At 36.6% G+C, this 17,376-nt stretch overlaps 3 protein-coding genes across 3 annotated transcripts in view; 1 reads left to right on the top strand and 2 right to left on the bottom strand.

Moving 5' to 3' along the window:
- Nucleotides 1-998: 998 nt before the first annotated feature.
- Nucleotides 999-1,916, top strand: LOC113362810 (CASP-like protein 1F1). The gene is made up of 3 exons (XM_026605305.1): nucleotides 999-1,253; nucleotides 1,346-1,466; nucleotides 1,567-1,916. The coding sequence occupies exons 1-3, from the start codon at nucleotides 1,078-1,080 to the stop codon at nucleotides 1,759-1,761; spliced, it is 492 nt and encodes a 163-aa protein (XP_026461090.1). The 5' UTR covers nucleotides 999-1,077; the 3' UTR covers nucleotides 1,762-1,916.
- Nucleotides 1,917-2,393: 477 nt separating this feature from the next.
- Nucleotides 2,394-5,105, bottom strand: LOC113362809 (zinc finger protein CONSTANS-LIKE 13-like). The gene is made up of 4 exons (XM_026605304.1): nucleotides 3,995-5,105; nucleotides 3,290-3,493; nucleotides 2,794-3,014; nucleotides 2,394-2,682 (listed from the first exon to the last, which is right to left on the bottom strand). Exons 1-4 carry the CDS (start codon nucleotides 4,955-4,957, stop codon nucleotides 2,568-2,570), a joined length of 1,503 nt encoding a protein of 500 aa, XP_026461089.1. The 5' UTR covers nucleotides 4,958-5,105; the 3' UTR covers nucleotides 2,394-2,567.
- Nucleotides 5,106-7,100: 1,995 nt separating this feature from the next.
- LOC113273194 overlaps nucleotides 7,101-17,376 on the bottom strand; it is a 60,362-nt gene continuing 50,086 nt past the window's right edge. Inside the window, exon 9 of the mRNA XM_026522953.1 lies at nucleotides 7,101-7,527. Coding sequence (XP_026378738.1) covers nucleotides 7,101-7,527 — 427 coding nt within the window. The remainder of the gene's footprint in view (nucleotides 7,528-17,376) is intronic.

Here is a 17,376-nt window from a genome sequence, read left to right as displayed (position 1 = left end):
CTATAAGAGAAAAGAAAACAACATTTCTCCTAAAGAAAAAAAGGACACTTTCCAACTTTCTTCTATCTTTTTGAAAAGGTTTTGAAGGGAAGATGACTCTTTTACCGATAACCCTCCATGTTTCTAGCGCCAAACTATAATTGCTAAAAATCCAGGTGATGGATCTAGTCGGCTCCGCAGTACGCATCATCAAAATTGATACACGGGATCAATCTAATCTAATGATGTTATCGAATTCAACTAGTAAATCACACTATCATAATTAATGTAAATGTGCAGGAAAAATAGGTACCATATAAATAAATAACACAAGGGATTTTACGTGGTTCAGAGCCTACATCCACGGGGGTAAATGACTTTGAGATCTTACTATGTATGTTTGAATGTTACAAGGTCCTATGAACCAATGAGTATGAAAAAAAATACAAGTATTGAATATCTTCTCACTTTATGCCTAACTCTCCTCCTAAATGTCCAACTCCTTCTTAAGCAATAGAGTTTGCTAATTATAGACAAATGTTGAGGTCCCACCAATTTCTCCATTGATCACTCATCGCTTTTAGCCATCATCGTATCTCATGATATGCTGTGACTCGCGATCTCCTGGGTTATCGTCTTCCACCTTATCTTGACACGTCGTGGATAAAATTAGGTGGGGTAGTTAAACGCATTAAATATTGAGTAGACTTCTCCAGCACGCGTGCACGGTTCTTTACAGCTGGCCCATCACTTAGATGATACATGGCAGCTCCTTCACCGTCCATTCGAATTTGCCTGATCTGTGAAAATAGCTTTTAACGATGATTCCATATTTCTATTGCATCGTAACTATCAACTTCTGTCCTAAGATCATTCCACGTATATGGTGAATATTTTGCAGTTACAACTAAATACTTACCGTTTTACCACATAATATTTGTGTCCGGATTCCATGCTAACATATTATTAACCATGTAATAACATCCTTAAATTTCTCTAGTCCTGGGGCGACAGAGATTTGACCTATTATTAGAAGAGATTTCGTAGATTCTCAGTTTTATTATCTTCATCCCTTGCTATTTTTTCCTCAGGATTTCAATGGACGATTTTCCTCGTAAAACAGCAATAGTATTATTAGTGAGTCAATCTGTATTGAGAATTTTGGTGATTGCATTAACACTGACTGCAATCTGTTTGACATTCACAGCAAAGCAAACTGTAGAGTTTTTGGGTATTGAGTTCTCTGCGAAGTATAGCTACTCTCCTGCCTTCAGGTAAGTGTATCTTGAATTCACTAGCCTTATATTTCTTTAATCAGATTTTGGTGCATTTATAGATCTGTTTACTTTTTGATCTTTCAATGCAGGTACTTTGTGAGCTCAAGCATTGTTGTAGTTGTTCTTTCCATTATATCTTTGATGTTCCTATTCATCTATGCGAAGTATACCACACCATACCGATGTTACAACATCTTTGTTTGCGATTTCGTAAGTAATGTTTCAAAATCTAAAGACATGGTTTTGCTTAGATGAGGTAATAAGAACCAAATGTTGGTTCCATCTAAATTTATATCATGTTCTTGTACAGATAGCATCTGTGTTGGGAGTATCAGGATGTGCTGCTGCAGCATCGATAGGCTATGTGGGTAGATATGGAAACGAACATTCTGGTTGGAGTCCCATTTGCGACTACGTGGACAAGTTCTGTAAAAGAATTCAGATTTCTTTGATCTGTTCTGGTTTGGGTCTCATTCTCTCACTTTTTGGTCCGCCATTAGAATAACTAAACTAGTAACAATTTCGAGATAAAATGAGTTCTTTATCGTAGGGAGACCTCAAATGCATAATATATCTCCTTCTGTCAAGTTTACTCTTCAACGCAAATTGTAAGATTTAAACTAAATCATTGTTCAAGCCTTCCAGGTGTTGATGAAAAAACTCTGAGCAGACTTTGCGTAGTCGAATTCTTGAGGTGCATGCTTAGGAAACAGATGCAAAACTTAGCAACTAACTAGTATGAAGCAGCTGAATTTGGGATAGAATTTATGATGGGTCAGCTGCACCTTTCACTTCGGTCACCGTCCCTGTGCTGTTGTGCACCTATTCTGTGTCTTCTAGCTGCCAGTCTTTTCAAGACTTCTGCGTAGCCATCTAAACACAATTGTACTAGTCCTTCAAAGGTTCCATCAGGAATTCTTGCCTTGTCCTGGTCAACAAAGATGGCTAGTTGCATTTGCCATCACTTTCTCTTGGCCATTCCGGATAATCAATATCAATAAAATTCTGACAGGTCGCTATAATAGAAGTTAAACTAGTATTGTCAAGTGAGATTCATATCTAATTCACGTCTTCTGCTGGGGCAGCCTAGTGAGATGGGTTCCAATCTTGAGTGTGAATGAAATCAAACTAGTAGACTAGTATCAAAAGAGACTCCACTCAAATTTTATACATTTGGTAGTGCAATGAAATTGTATTAATATTTACATACGGCACCAACAATGTCATGAGCACCTGGATAGTTGGCTTAACTAACAACTGCAGATGACATCAGAGTGCCTTTTTCATAGAAAGAGTTGGGAAAAGCTGAAATCAGCTGCAATTTTCAACATTTGGAACTTCATTCGATTTGACAAACCTACCCTTCACACGCCTTCTAGTATCAGCTCTGGCCTTTCTTGACTCATATCGGATGTGCTTCTCATACCTATACACATTCCAAACAAATTATTAGTAAAAACTTACCAACTGAAGCTCTTTAAAAAACAATCAACAAAGCTTGGACTCAAACGAGCAGGAGGAAGAAAAAAAGAATTACCTGCGGGTTTTCTTTTTCTCCTTGTACCGTAACATCGCGTTGCCTCTGTTCTGTGCTAGCAACTCCATGTCAGCCTTTGTTGTTGCCCTCACAATATCACCTTTAACTAGGAAAGGTTGTTCCATGTAACTATAAGATTCGGATTTAGGAACAATCGAACCTGAGAACTGAGTCCTTTTAGATATGCTATTGCTCCCTGATGTTGTTAGTCCTTGGTTTGCCTGCAACATGTCGATCAAAATAATCAAAATCCAATGTCCTATGTGAAACAAAAACAAGAATGGTCACCTAAATTCTTTCCCTGGTCTCACTTGTTAGTTGTTATGGCCTCCACCTCCAGTCAAAAAAGACATTATACTCTGACTTACTCAGCTAGATATGATTACTAGTAACTCATTGGCTACATGGGGGCGTGAGTTACATTCTCGAATGTTCTCTCCGCCAACATGAGAGAAAATAGAAAACAGGGATTCGTATTTTAGTCAGAATGGCTTACAATTTGTGATTCGTTGTCCTCAAGCATACTGGAGTAATTCCCTCTGTATGGTTCATCTAGCATAGCTGAAGTTGTGAAGGAGGGTTGTCTAATAAACTTACTGTAACTCTCCATCAGATATTCAGGATCATTTGTACCATATTCAACTTCTCTTTGATTGCGCTCTTCATTGCCTCTAGATCTTCCTAAATTAAAATCCCATATCTGCAAGCAGGGCAAGAAGTTAGTTAGTCCATTCAAAGCACATTCCTGATGTCTCCAAGATGGGAAAGCACCATTCAAGAATTTCAAACAGATACAAAAACAACCTTCACAGTCATGCCACAAAAAACAGAAACACAACAAGCTGAATTCAAAACTCTTGCAATGATCAGTAAATTTGCCTAGTGTATATCTCTATAACAACAAACCCACAACTCTAGTGCACTTGTGAAATGCAAGTCCTTAATATAACAGCATCAATCTGGATTTATCTACTCAACAGATCTAACAGTACAAAGCAAATAAGTTCCATTCATAACCCATTTTCACAAGTTCATAACACAGATCCAAAACATCCACAATTCCATAAAATTCCCCTGAAATTATCAGTGCGCATAGTTTTTCTCTCGAGTACTCTACCTTATCCTAATTAGAAAATGCATAGTACTGGTAAGTACTCAAAACATATAACAACTGTAAATCAAATGGTGTTAGAAAATAAACCTGACTAGACTGCTCGGATTGAGGCATACAATCCCAGAAATTATCTTCATTATTAGCTGCTGACCCCTTTACATCAGATCTCACAGGCAGCATTAGCAACGAAGTAAACGGTATTTGTTGCTGTAAAGAATCATTAATTCCATCCATAGTCTCATCATTAACTCCATTACTGGAATCATTATCTCCCTTCTTCCAATCCTCATTACTAAATTCATCATCGCCGCCACCACCATCATCAACGGGATCTCTTGTAATCAACTCAATCAATTGCTTGAGCATAACATTCTTATACTTTCCACAAATCTGGTTACTCTGTTGTTTCTTCTTCTCAGCACACGGAACGTTCGGAAACAATGCCGACGAATTATTATGATTATTAAAATTACGACTATTATTCTCATTTGGAACCATTAGATCTTGAAATCCCATCATGGAAGACGTATTATTATTACTCGATGATTTATACATCCAGGATGAATCAACCGACAGTATCGAATCCAAATTCGACCAATTCTGAAACATTGAATCCCTCGATAACAAAGAATCTCCGTTTTTTTCATCTTCAAATTCGTTCTTCTTCCTCTGTTTACGGTTAGCGACATCAAGATCATTCAAATCAAACCCCCAATTCTCAGCAAGCGTTAAAGGTGAAGGAGTACCTGTAACACCTTCAATCTGACACCGCTGATGATGATTCGAATTAACATCATGAGAATCAAAATCACAATCAGGACAAAGAACGAGATTCTCGTGAACACAGCGAACAGAAACAGGTTTTGAATTACAGATATCGCAGATCTGAGACCTGATATGCTTTTTAGACAAATCATTAGCTGAATGAACATGATAATCACATGATAAACATAATTTAGCTGAATCAGCTCTACAATATAATATTGCTACTGATTCATTACAGTAATCACATGCACTTCTTTTCTCTACTTTCTTCTTCTGCTCCTCCATTTCTGAAACGAAGATTGAAAGTGAAATGAATAGAGAAGAAGAAACCCTAGATATTTTTTATTTTTTTGATGATTGATGACGAAGGAGGAGGAGGAGATAGGATATTAATATTACTACTTTTTTTGTTGGTGAGGACAAAAAAAAATTAAAGTAAAGGAAGAGAGAGAATCACTAAAAAGTTCGAAAACAGCTGTTATTATATAGTACACTGACTGAGTGTGTGATTCTGCTACAAAAATATCATAGAATCATGATAAAATATATCTCTCTGGGAAGAGATTTACATTAGCATATGCGTCAGCACGTGACAAGTACGGGTAAGGTGAATGAAAACTGCGAGATAATTTAGGAGCATGTAACTGATACTGTTACTAAGGGACCCTTTTTGGAACCTGACTCAATTGGGCCTATATGACTCAATTGGGCCTATAGGTTGATGGCAAAAAAAAGGTCACCAGAAATCACTTTACACCAACTCTTATCAAAATAATTACCAAACTACCTATTTTTATTCCTGATTAATTAGTACTGATTAATTATATTAAGAGTTAATTTTGTTTTGGATGTGAGATTAACTAATGTCAGAGAGTTCATCAAAACATCAACATTTTGTTTGTTTTTTCGTAAAAGTTACACTGAATTGGTTTACGTTCATTCACTTGTAAACCGATTCCAGATTGGTGTTTAGAATTATCAGAGGACATCCAGAATCGGTTTACTTTGACATGTTTTATAAACCGATTATGAAAATCGAATTTTCTTGTAACTCATATAAACCGATTGTTTCCTTTCATTACCAATTTTCATTCATCGCATTATTATTGTAGGGTGCATTTAGCACATGCGTCAAGCCTTTAAACCCCTAGGCGACCCTAGTGGACGAGTTATAGTCTCGTGAGGGTTTACATAGAGGTCTACCCACAAAACCTTTACAAAAACTTCTAAAGCCATCAATCTTCCTCCGACGAAGACGATACCGCATCCAAGTAGTCTGGGTTATCCTCCGGGATTCTATCTGCCAAGAAGTGATAGCTTGCATCGAATGTGAATGCTTCCCCCTTTACTTCCAAGTAGCGCGCTTTCACGACTTCGTGCTACAAAAACACAAAAATAAGCTTACATTTGTTAGTGGTGTTTCGTTGGAAGATAACACAACATGGGGTACGTATAAAAAACTATAAAATTAATTACAAATTGTGCAATGGAAAAGCTGAAGGGGCGAGCGTTAAAAATCGGAGGTTGGAAAGCTAAAAAAGCAAGTATCACATTTTCAATGACTATGTGTCTTTCATGGATGGCTTCAACACTTCTTGCATTAGGATTTCCAAATTCTTGGATAAATTTGTTGTGTACTTTAATCCAAAAGGTTGTTGAATCCTCTCTTTCGTAGGATTGAAGTCTAAGCCGATTTTCCGCATACCATGCTTTCGTGATTGCCAAATTTTCCGCGGAGTCGAATGATGCCATTTCTGGTATGTATATGTATGAAATGAGTAGTTGTGGAGTATATGGTGTGAGGGGGAATAAAATGATCAATTTTGGAGCAATTGGGGTCCAAGGGTGAGGTCTCTATTTATAGAGAAAGTCCCAAACGGCTATTTTTTTTTAAAACGTGTAATAATTTGAAATAATTGGTCTTTTAGAAGGACTATAAAACCCGATTGTGTTTATATGCCACAAGGAATCGGTCTTTATTGCGACCAAAGTAAACCTATTAGAGTCATTTAAAATTTTGAATTTTCACCGACATTAATCTGTTTATATATTTCCATATGTGATCCGATCGTATAACATCCAGAAAGATTGGCCTGCATAATCGGTTTATAATTACATATCGAGTAAACCGATTCTATAACATCCAGAAAGATTGGCCTGCATAATTGGTTTTTACTGACATATCGAGTAAACCGATTCCATAACCTCCAGAAAGATTGGCCTGCATAATCGGTTTTTAATGACATATCGAATAAACAGATTCATTACATGTTCAACACAAATTATAGAGCAAGTCTTGTAAACATAAATATAGAATTATAGAGCAACACATAAATATAATTAAAGCTTCAAGTTCATCAAGTTCAACACAAATATCATCCAAAATGTAAAACCTTAAAATAACCTTAAAACCTTAAACTTTTAATATCTATAACTTAAACATAAAAACGTAAACAGAAGGAGCACCGACACCAGCATCACCACCATCAGCAGGAGCAGCAACACCAGCATCACCACCATCAGTATGAGGAGCATCACCACCATCAACTGGAGCACCAGCATCACCACCATCAGGAGCAGCTTGTACTTCAGCCATTAGTTCCCACATTTCTTGCATTTCTGCATGGACTTCCCTCCCAGATGAAATCATGTTTCTCCTCATCCTGGCGAAGGTGATGACCTCAATAAGCTCTTCAAGTGAAAGCTTATCAATCAATTCCAGGGCTTGTTCAAGCCGGGTTTCAGCTCCGAATGCAAACTTGTACAGGTTCCTCACCGGTACTCTTTGTGGTTGCCTCAAGATATCCTCATCGGTTAAATCGCGATTGTAGAATGGTAGGTGTCCGAAGTTCATTCTACAAAAAAAAATAAACAAAAATCAAGTTAACAATCGGTTCATAAAGGAATATATGTAACCCGATTCTGAAGAGACCAATAAATCGGTTTATGTGGTACATGTATAAAATCCGATTCTGAAAAAGGTGAAAAGACTATATTAATCGGATTATACATATTACATATATAAACCTATTCTAGCTATGTATTTTCATATTTCATTTCTAAGCCAGAATCGGGTAATGTTAATCCTAATATAAAACCGATTACTGTATATGCTCTTCATGGTCGAAAAAAAATCCAGAATCGGTTTATTCGATAGGTCAATAAAAACCGATTCTGGATTTTTCAGAGTTTTGATTTGTCAAAAACGATGATTTAAAGATGTAAATCAATAAGATAAGAAGATGGGTTGATGGAGATTACCTTCTTCTTGGTTGGATTGAAGATCGTCGGAGTAGAGGATGAAAAAAAAATTGATTAGGGTTTTGAGAATTTAGAAATTTTATGATAGAAATGGAAAGATTTTTTAGGTTTAAGTTTTTTTGATTTTGGATTTACTAAAAATATAAAGATTAGAATTTATATGAGTGAGTTTTAGAAATTAATGTGGGGGTAAATTAGTATTTTTTATAAGGTTTGGGTGCCTAAAGTAATTTGGGGTGTGAGAAACAAAAACCTATAGGCCCCAATTTAGCCAGGAAATTAATATCTCTCTTTCTTGCTGCTCCTTTTATGAGCTGAGGTGGCTGAGAGTCTTTGAGACTCGACTTTGGAGCCTTCTCGTTACTAGTACAACCGCTGCCACGGTGGGAGGAGGACCGGCCGAAGAAGAATCTGAAGATGGGTATATCCGCGACTACTTTCCCCCCATTTTAGAAAAAGTGATATTTTCGCCTTGTTTCATGAAAAGTGATACTTTCGCTCAGTTTTAGAAAAAATGATACTTACACCCCGTTTCAGAAACGGAGCGAAAGTATCACTTTTGCTCAAACGGAGTGAAAGTATCACTTTTCCTGAAACAGAATGTGAAGGTATCACTTTTCCAGAAACGAAAAATTAGTCGATCCATAAACCAAAATATGGTTGCGTGATGTGTTATGCATCCTTTGTGGTGGTTTGCATAATGACTATGTACTCGATTTTCGAAAATTGTATCTAAAGTGAAAGTATCACTTTTCTTGAACCGGAGGGAGTACATTTTTTTTTTGAAGCATGTACATACATTTTATTAGTTACAACGGAGAATTAGTTGATTTATATAAACCAAAATATAGCTACATAAAATATTATGTATCTTTTTTGGTGGTTTGCATAATGGATATACATTTAATTTTCTAAAATTGTTCCTAAAGTGATAAACACTTCCGAACTTTTCGTAAAAACTCTAACTTTAATATTGTTGTTTGTGCTCATTGCGTATACTTTTTTTATAACCTTTCCAACGAGATAAAATTTGTAAAATTCCGAGGCACGGATTTTTAGATATGTTATATTAAAGTTTGCTTTCAAATTATACCCTTAAAAGAATAGGATACATAAGGAATTATGTGAAAAGGCTTCACCAAAAAAAAAACCTCACCAAATTCAATCTTTTTATCGAATTGAACATTTTTGTTAGGTTTCAATTTACAAAAAAGTGGCCATAAAAGGGACTCCCTCCCTTCGGGCCCTTCGGGCCCTCCGGTCGGTCGACCTAATTAGACTAATATCGCGTTTGGATATTCATAAATTTTTTTGACTTTTAATTTGGGTATCAAATTTCAGAGCGGTTTCTAGAAGCAAAAAGATCGGCTTTTGTGAAGCAGGATATGTTTGTTTTTGACTTCTGCTTCTGATTTTTGCTTATGGTATCCAAACGGGTTATTGTTATAATACTACAAGAAATCCTAATATTTAGGAGGGGGGATGTTTGCGGGCAAAAAACGACCTGCTAGGTTTTCTGGTAAAAAGTGGTGGAGGAGGCGCTCGATGAAACAAATCATCCAAACCTTTAACAAATGTACTGTAAGGGAGTACTTTGAGTTCGAGACACTAATCTGTAGGACCCTGGCCTAAACCAAGACATTGGTCGTTCCAGGTTCAATTAGGTCTCAAAAGGAGGAGGAAAGGTGAGAATGTGTGGAGATCAATGAAGATTGATCGATGTGATGTGTTGAACTACTTAAAAGAGGAAAGAAATTCTGTATATGTGTTTGATAATTGACTGTCGTAGGTTTGCTTACGTTGAGTCCTGTGTTATCAAATCATAGGTTCGTAAACCTATTTATTGCAGCACATCAATCCCCTGTAAGTGGTGATAGTTGAAAGAAGTTGAAGAATGAGGAAGTGGGATAACGTGCAAAAACCACTTCCACTTTGCGTGGAGGACTTGGTTGATTGATCATCCACTATTTTATTTAATCCTTAACTGTACGTCGGCACGACTTACCACATTTTTCATCGTGGATGTACCGCACATCACAACGCTGTAGGCCGCCAGACCAAAACCCTAGTGATATCCCCGCATGTAGCATGAATTGATGTCTCATGTGAAGTCTGCGTTGCAGACATAATTTTATGTGTGGTCAATCTTTGACCTAAGACTATAAGTCTTAATCGACGAACTGAATAGTTCATAGTTTAAGGTCATGATCGATGAAGCATCATGAAGTGCTTGCTGGAACAACAACATGCTCTGTGGACCATGGACGTTGAATTATGTCAATGATGACTGTGACATATCATTATGCTAGCTGAACAGTAATGATAGTTAAATGACTTGGATTAATGAGTATAGGTAAATGAGATTGTTGGATCGATCAAAAACCATTATGATGGTACATCGAGCACTTGAAAGGAAGTCGTATAAAAATAATCATTGTTGGATGATCATTGAAGGTTCATGTCGATTTATGTGTCATGAGTCAGACAAATGACAAGGAGATATATGGTCGACTGACGAACCAAATATTGGTTGATGGTCCAACAAAATACTGATAGTTGGATCAGTATGAATTCTCGAATGTTGATAGCTGAATCAATATGAGAAACATTACTTTGCATATCAATTAATAGTTGAATCAATATTGCCAGAAGTGGCAGGTTATGAATCTCGTTGGACGAGCCAAGACATTGCTAGTTGAAGCAATTAGGGTATTGATAAATTGAGAAATTGATAGTCAAAGCAAATACTGCTAGTCAGAGTATATATTGCTAGATCAATGAATAATTGGCAATATGACCAAATAAAATATTAATTAAAAATACTAGTAGCTAGACCGAATACTATATAATTAATTACAATATTGATTGTTGGATCAATATTAAGAATATTGTTGTTTGAACCTGTTCAGAACTATGCTAGACAGAGCATTAAGTTCAAAACCCTAGTTTTGATATGGATGATCAACTGAGAATCAACCAATGGATGAGAGAGGGACCGGCTACATGAGGTGATGGGCCGACCATGTAGTGTCTAGGTGCTCGCCTGAGCATTCACCAAATTCCTTTTCATAGAAGTTGGTGAAAGGATTATTAATTGTTGTTTAATCATTATTAAAATAGTGTTTGACTGAGCATTAGGTAGTAAAACCTAATTATGGAGTCCGACTAAGGGGTATGCAACCGACTCTTAATGGTCGTGGGACTATCTGGTGGTGAGTGGATGATGTTCCTAGTTGAATGAAAGAGTTTGAACCAACTGTAGATGATTAATTAGTTCATTAAGCACTAAAAGAGGTGGGTCAGCTTCTGCAAGCCAAAGGGCCGACCATGACCGGTCATAGTGACATGCCCGTATCGCCATGATGTCTGCGGACCAATTCTCAAAATATTGATATTTTTTAATGGTCATCGAGCATTATTTAGTCCTTTTATGAAGAATCTGAGTTTAATTGAAACTCTTAATTTTGGTTGAAAGATCAACAATTAAAAATATTAAAATAATATTATTTTAATATTTCTCATGGTAGAAAGACATGATGGTTTGGGACCACTTGCTGTGCTAACCGTTTATGGAGTAAGATATGGAAATCAAGGAGTATTGACAGAAAGAGGAAACCCTAAATAATAATAATTATTAAATAAAGGAAAAAGAGGGGGAGGGCCGGCCGGATAGCCGTGTCCTCCCCACCCCCCACCCTCGTGGTTTTCCTATTTTATTATTTTACTATCTCTCTTCCCTTTCCTTCTTTGATCAAACTTCCATATCCTTGTTCTTCCATGTTTCCTTGTTCTTTCATGTTTTTGGATGCTCTTTTGAGCATTATTATTAAAGACATCCGCACCTTTTACTCGGAGCTTACTCGGGGGTTCCCCTTATGCCCGAAAGGTAAATATTCATTACTGCTTCATGGAATTCAGCTGAGAAACGCCATAGATAATGAGTAAGTGAATATTAGTGTATTTTTCTATGAATTCAACCGATAAATACTGCAACTAGAATTAATTAGTGACTCTATACTAGCATGCAATATGTTTAGGAGCAGATATGATGTGATCAACATCATATTTATTCTGGATATTAATATGGGTCAGACACCAAAGATGAATTCCGTATTCAAAAGAGATGGTGAGTCAAGCTTCTCCTTCAGAAACCCTAATGTTGCCGACATATATTATTACTTTCATGAGATTACACGAATGCAATTCACTTCTCTTGCGGAAGGTGAAGACATGAATTTCTTATGGTTCCGATACTGATCAGAGATGCATAATTTCTTATGTGATTTTACGAACATCACCTTCGTCAAAAATCCAACATCAGCAGGGAAAAATCACACATGGGAAGGTAATACTTGATTATTATTATTTTTGAAGCATGCATCTTATTAATAGAGTATTAGGTTAAAATTTGACGTGGGTATGTGGCACCCACGGAGTCATGGAAAATAATTTTACTAATAATTCGGGATTTCCTAGTCCTAACCTTTGAAAATTTTCTCATTTGACTTCCATCTGCCGCATGATTGACCAATCCATATGCTGCTTGATTTCCTTCTCTATCGTTGTTTCGGATAGCAGTCTGCGGAATTTGTTGTATTATATTCTTTATTTCCTCAATCATCCCTGAGATGTGTCAAGGAGGGTCAGTAGGGGATGTGATGAAGCACTGAAGGTTCTCTGCAGTTAAAGCAGTCGTAATTTCTAAAGGTTGAGCTAAAGCCATTACAGTTCATGCGTCGAAGTCCCTGCAAATAAAACCTGCACCTGCGAAACCCGATGACCTCTAGCCGCGCTATCAGTATTAATCTTAATCCAGTTCATGTTTACGGTGGACCATCCTACCGAGATTGTCGAGATAATTTTAGTAAATATCGGTGAATTTTCTGGTAGCACCGGAGGTAGGGTTATATTGTAGCAGAATATTCTTGTTGTTGTTTTTGAGCCCAAGCTAATATCTCTTCTGACGTTGTTTGATTTTGGTGGTATATTAGTTCGTTCCTATCCAACTATAAGGTTCAAAATAGAAAACAGACAAAGGAGACGACAGATATTGGTGCTGATTGTTATAGGAGTTTGGAAATGGTTGTCTAAGGCGTTAAAGCAAATTTGGGATTATAGTTGGAGTTTGGTGTGGTTGAAAGCTAAATGAGTAAGATGTATTCGCAATTGGGCAGTGAATTAGCAGGTGAGTCGTTGATTCCGGACCAACGTTCCATCTGGGGAAATATCAGAGTTGGTTAGATGGATGTGATGTAGGAAAGAGAAAGTTGGTAGACCTTCATTGATTGCTTTCCACAAGAAAAACTGAATTCTTGGTGAACACGGTAAGGTCCACAGGAATTTTGTAGGTGAGAGTGGGGTTTGAGTAGGTTGACTATGGGTTAGACATTTGTATTCGGATGAAGTAGTGTATTTTCTAGATTTTGAGTTTGGCCAGATTATTTTGTCCTGGGGGATATCTTGGGGGGAGGTGGATGTTTATGATTTTTTGGGCTATAAGACTAGGGAGGGTGTTTAATTTTCCTGGCTCCAGTTATGAGAGATCGGATCGATGATATCAGCTACCTTCCAGATAGGGTAACATTGTGTTGGGTCCAGGTATAGAGAGTTTGGAATATTATTGTCTTTTATTGGTGTTGATAACCCATTTCCAATATGATGAAACATCCATTTATTGCATGGTAGGGATGAGTGATGCTAATTGTCTCCATTGAGCGCTAGAGGAAGACGGTATGGTAATAATACCCTGTAAAATTGGTCGTTGATTGAGATATTTTTCACTGCAAAGATTTCCACAGATGGAGTTAGGTTGTTCATGCAAACTCCAAATTATTTTCATGAGAAGAACCTTTTTATAATCACTACTTTTTCTTATGCCTATCCCTCCTTCGGATATTGGTTTTGTTACTTTATCACAGCCAATAGAACGAATCTTTTTAATTGAAGAGTCAAGTCCCCGGAAAAACATCTAGTGATACGGTCTATTTGTTTGTGAACTTCGGTGGATAGGGCTTGTGTTTACATTGAAAAGGGGAGGGTCTAACGACCTCACCCAATATTTCGCTTAGCAATATGTATGGACTAACTCCAATATACTTTCAGGAGAATCAACTAGACATTCAGACTCAATCTTAATAAAAAGTATATCAAAGAGTTATATCTCAATCTCTCAATTCAATCCGCAATCAAACAAATAAGAATTTTCGAGCCTGATTGAATATAAGAGAAATAACTTAAACTGTACCAAAGACCAATGTTCGAGGATCAATCAATTTCAATCAACAACCAAAGGTTGGATTTACCAATTGATCAGTTTAACGCACAACCCGTGATATTTCAATTATATAACAAAATATAGTGCGGAAAAGAAATAACACAGATACCAGAAGTTTTGTTAACGAGGAAACCGCAAATATAGAAAAATCTCGGGACCTAGTCCAGATTTGAACACCACACTGTATTAAGCCGCTACAGACACTAGCCTACTACAAGTTAACTTCGGACTGAAATGTAGTTGAACCCTAATCAATCTCACACTGATTCAAGGTACAGTTGTGCTCCTTACGTCTCTGATCCTAGCAGGATACTACACACTTGATTCCCTTAGATGATCTCACCCACAACTAAGAGTTGTTTCGACCCAAAGTCGAAGACTTGATAAAAAAATCTGTATCACACAGAATAGTCTATTGAATAGATAAATTTACCTCCCACAGATATACCTACGAGTTTTTGTTCCGTCTTGATAAATCAAGGTGAACAGGAACCAGCTGATAACCTGTACTTATATTCCCGAAGAACAGTCTGGTATTATCAATCACCTCACAATAATCTTAATCAATTAACGAAACAAGATATTGTGGAATCACAAACGATGATACGAAGGTGTTTGTGACTACTTTTCTATCTTGCCTATCGGAGATATAAATCTCAAGCCAATCTTACGGTTGTACTCAAACACGATAGAAAATAGCAAGATCAGATCACGCAACTACAGAGAAAATAGTTGGGTCTGGCTTCACAATCCCAATGGAGTCTTCAAGTCGTTAACCTACAGGGTTTCGTGAAAAACCTAAGGTTAAAGGAGAATTGACTCTATCTTATGCAACTAGTATCACACAAGAGGTGTTGGGATTAGGTTTCCCATTTGCTAGAATTCTCCTTTGTATATATTTCAAATCAGGGTTTTCAATCTAAGTTACCTTGGTAACAAAACATTCAAGATTCACCAACCGATGAAAACATTATTAGATTCAAGCTAATGTCTTTCAACCGTTAGATCGAACATAGCTTGTTATACACAAATGAAATGCACCTTCATTTAGGTTTGGGTAACCGTACCTAAACGTGTACACCTAGTTGGTTCAACAATAGTTAACCAATGGTTAGCCGTATGAGCACTCTCATATCAACCTTATTCATCTGCATCATAACTAGTTCAAACGACTCAAATGAACTAGTTAGAGAGTTGTTCAATTGCTTAGATCTCATAGTAGTATACAAGACACAATCGAATTAAAATCGATTTTGATTAACTCGAATCAATTCATGAACATTATACCCACGGTTTGCAAAGATTGCATTCCTTATTATATAAATGTTTTAGTTCATGAACAAACCGATTTTAGAAAGTAACCTTCTTAAGTATGCAAATGGGTACGCATACTTAAGTGACCGGATTAAGTTTTTTTTTCACTTCCAAACTCCAGAAAAAATTCACAGGCGTGAAACTTCCGCCAGTATGCGTACGGGTACACATACTTACCCGGATTTCCAACAATCGCCGGTACGCGTACGGGTACGCATACTTTAGGTTCCTGGTTTTGGACTTTTACACAAATGTGAGAACACACCATGTTTATATCCAAACATGGTTACTTGTTCTAAGCTCTCATTTCAATCATTGAAACTTTCTTAGAGGATGTTAAAATAGTAGTTATCCACAAACTATTTTCATCAAAGAGATTTTCAAGTTATTGAAATAATCAACATGCTTTCGTCACAAGTAAAGATGAACTTGGACAAAGCGAAAGCTTACCAACACATATTTGGAGAAATAGATAAGCGAGATAAACTCGGCTCGAAATAGCAAATGTGTATAATTGAAGTCTATATAGCAATACGACTTTTTCCTCAAAATAGGAGGTAAAATAGATAGACTTTTGAGTAATAGATAAGTTCAAGTCTCCACATATCACTTTTTTGATGAAGTTCCACAAGTTCCCTTGAGTAGTTCTTCTTCTTCATTCGATGAACGCCATGGAGTCTAAAGCTCAAATTCACTTACTATCCTAATCCGAGACTTAGCTATAAGTAGACTAGAAATCAATACTTATAGTTTTGGAAACTAAACTTGACAAACAAGCTTGAGATAGAAATGCTTGCGAGTTTGACCGAGCAATGCTCTAACAATCTCCCCCTTTGTCAATGTTAGTGACAAAACTATCAATACATATGGAATACAAAATAAATAAACTTTGTAGCTTCTCACCCAAATGCTTGAGCTCCTTGGTTCTTCAAAATTAATCGAAATCTTCGTCAATTCCAAGTACTCCAATGATTCCAAATGTGTTCAATTCCGCATCATTGTTGTTGAAGATCCATGGCTATAACAATGAGAAAACAATAGCTCTCAATTATTGTTATACAGTGTCATAGTATTATCACACAACATCAAAGTTCAATTGTATCACAACTTCGACGACAACACTAAGGTGATATATATCACTCTCCCTTAGTCAATACTCCAACTCACATGAAAACCACTTCCCCTTACATAATGATCCGGAAATCATATGTATTTATAGTGTGAACTACACATTAATTCTCCCCCTTTTTGTCAATAAAATTGGCAAAGGTATGAAAGTTAGTGGGATCCTAATGAAATTTCCATAGAGACACTTCATGACCAAAAGAGAAGCACATATCATCTTTGTAGATGCAATCATATAGCCGAAACTAAATGCATTCATCAAGGAGTTTATGAAGATACAAGATAACCCCTATAATAATCCACAACCGCACTCCCAACAAAGATTCGAAAATTAAGCACAAGTTCAATTAAGAACTCTCCCCCATAAAATGTCATTCCCGAAAGAACAACAAGAGCGACCTTACTTTCACAAGAAAAGAAGGATTTCTTTGGACAATAACAAATCATACGAAACATGAATTTGTATCCAAAAATCTCAATTAAATTAACCACAAGAGAACGCATGCTTAATTTAATCGGAATTGCTCACATAAGCAAGCTTACGGAGCCGCACAGTATTTACATAAGATATGGATCTGGGAAGATCAATACTGCGGAATAAACAAAGATTCATTCTATTTTTCATCAATATTTGCACAATGACATACAATATACTTAATCTTTGTCAACAAAAGTTCATCATTTCTTCCATTAATATTTTCATAATGACATAAAAGGCTTAACTTTTGCT

Source organism: Papaver somniferum, chromosome 4 (genome assembly GCF_003573695.1).
Source record: "Papaver somniferum cultivar HN1 chromosome 4, ASM357369v1, whole genome shotgun sequence".
Taxonomy (NCBI): Eukaryota; Viridiplantae; Streptophyta; class Magnoliopsida; order Ranunculales; family Papaveraceae; genus Papaver; species Papaver somniferum.
Note: the sequence above shows the minus strand (reverse complement) of the source record. Positions and strands in the feature narration are given on the sequence as shown.

What these genes read in the sequence shown, in the direction of transcription:
- LOC113362810 (XM_026605305.1), top strand. Translation starts at nt 1,078, where the DNA reads ATGGACGATTTTCCTCGTAAAACAGCAATAGTATTATTAGTGAGTCAA. An exon ending in AGCTACTCTCCTGCCTTCAG is followed by an intron (nt 1,254 to 1,345) that starts GTAAGTGTATCT and finishes CTTTCAATGCAG; the next exon opens with GTACTTTGTGAGCTCAAGCA. An exon ending in ACATCTTTGTTTGCGATTTC is followed by an intron (nt 1,467 to 1,566) that starts GTAAGTAATGTT and finishes GTTCTTGTACAG; the next exon opens with ATAGCATCTGTGTTGGGAGT.
- LOC113362809 (XM_026605304.1), bottom strand. Translation starts at nt 4,957, where the DNA reads ATGGAGGAGCAGAAGAAGAAAGTAGAGAAAAGAAGTGCATGTGATTAC. An exon ending in AATCCGAGCAGTCTAGTCAG is followed by an intron (nt 3,494 to 3,994) that starts GTTTATTTTCTA and finishes CCCTGCTTGCAG; the next exon opens with ATATGGGATTTTAATTTAGG. An exon ending in GAGAAAAAGAAAACCCGCAG is followed by an intron (nt 2,683 to 2,793) that starts GTAATTCTTTTT and finishes GAATGTGTATAG; the next exon opens with GTATGAGAAGCACATCCGAT.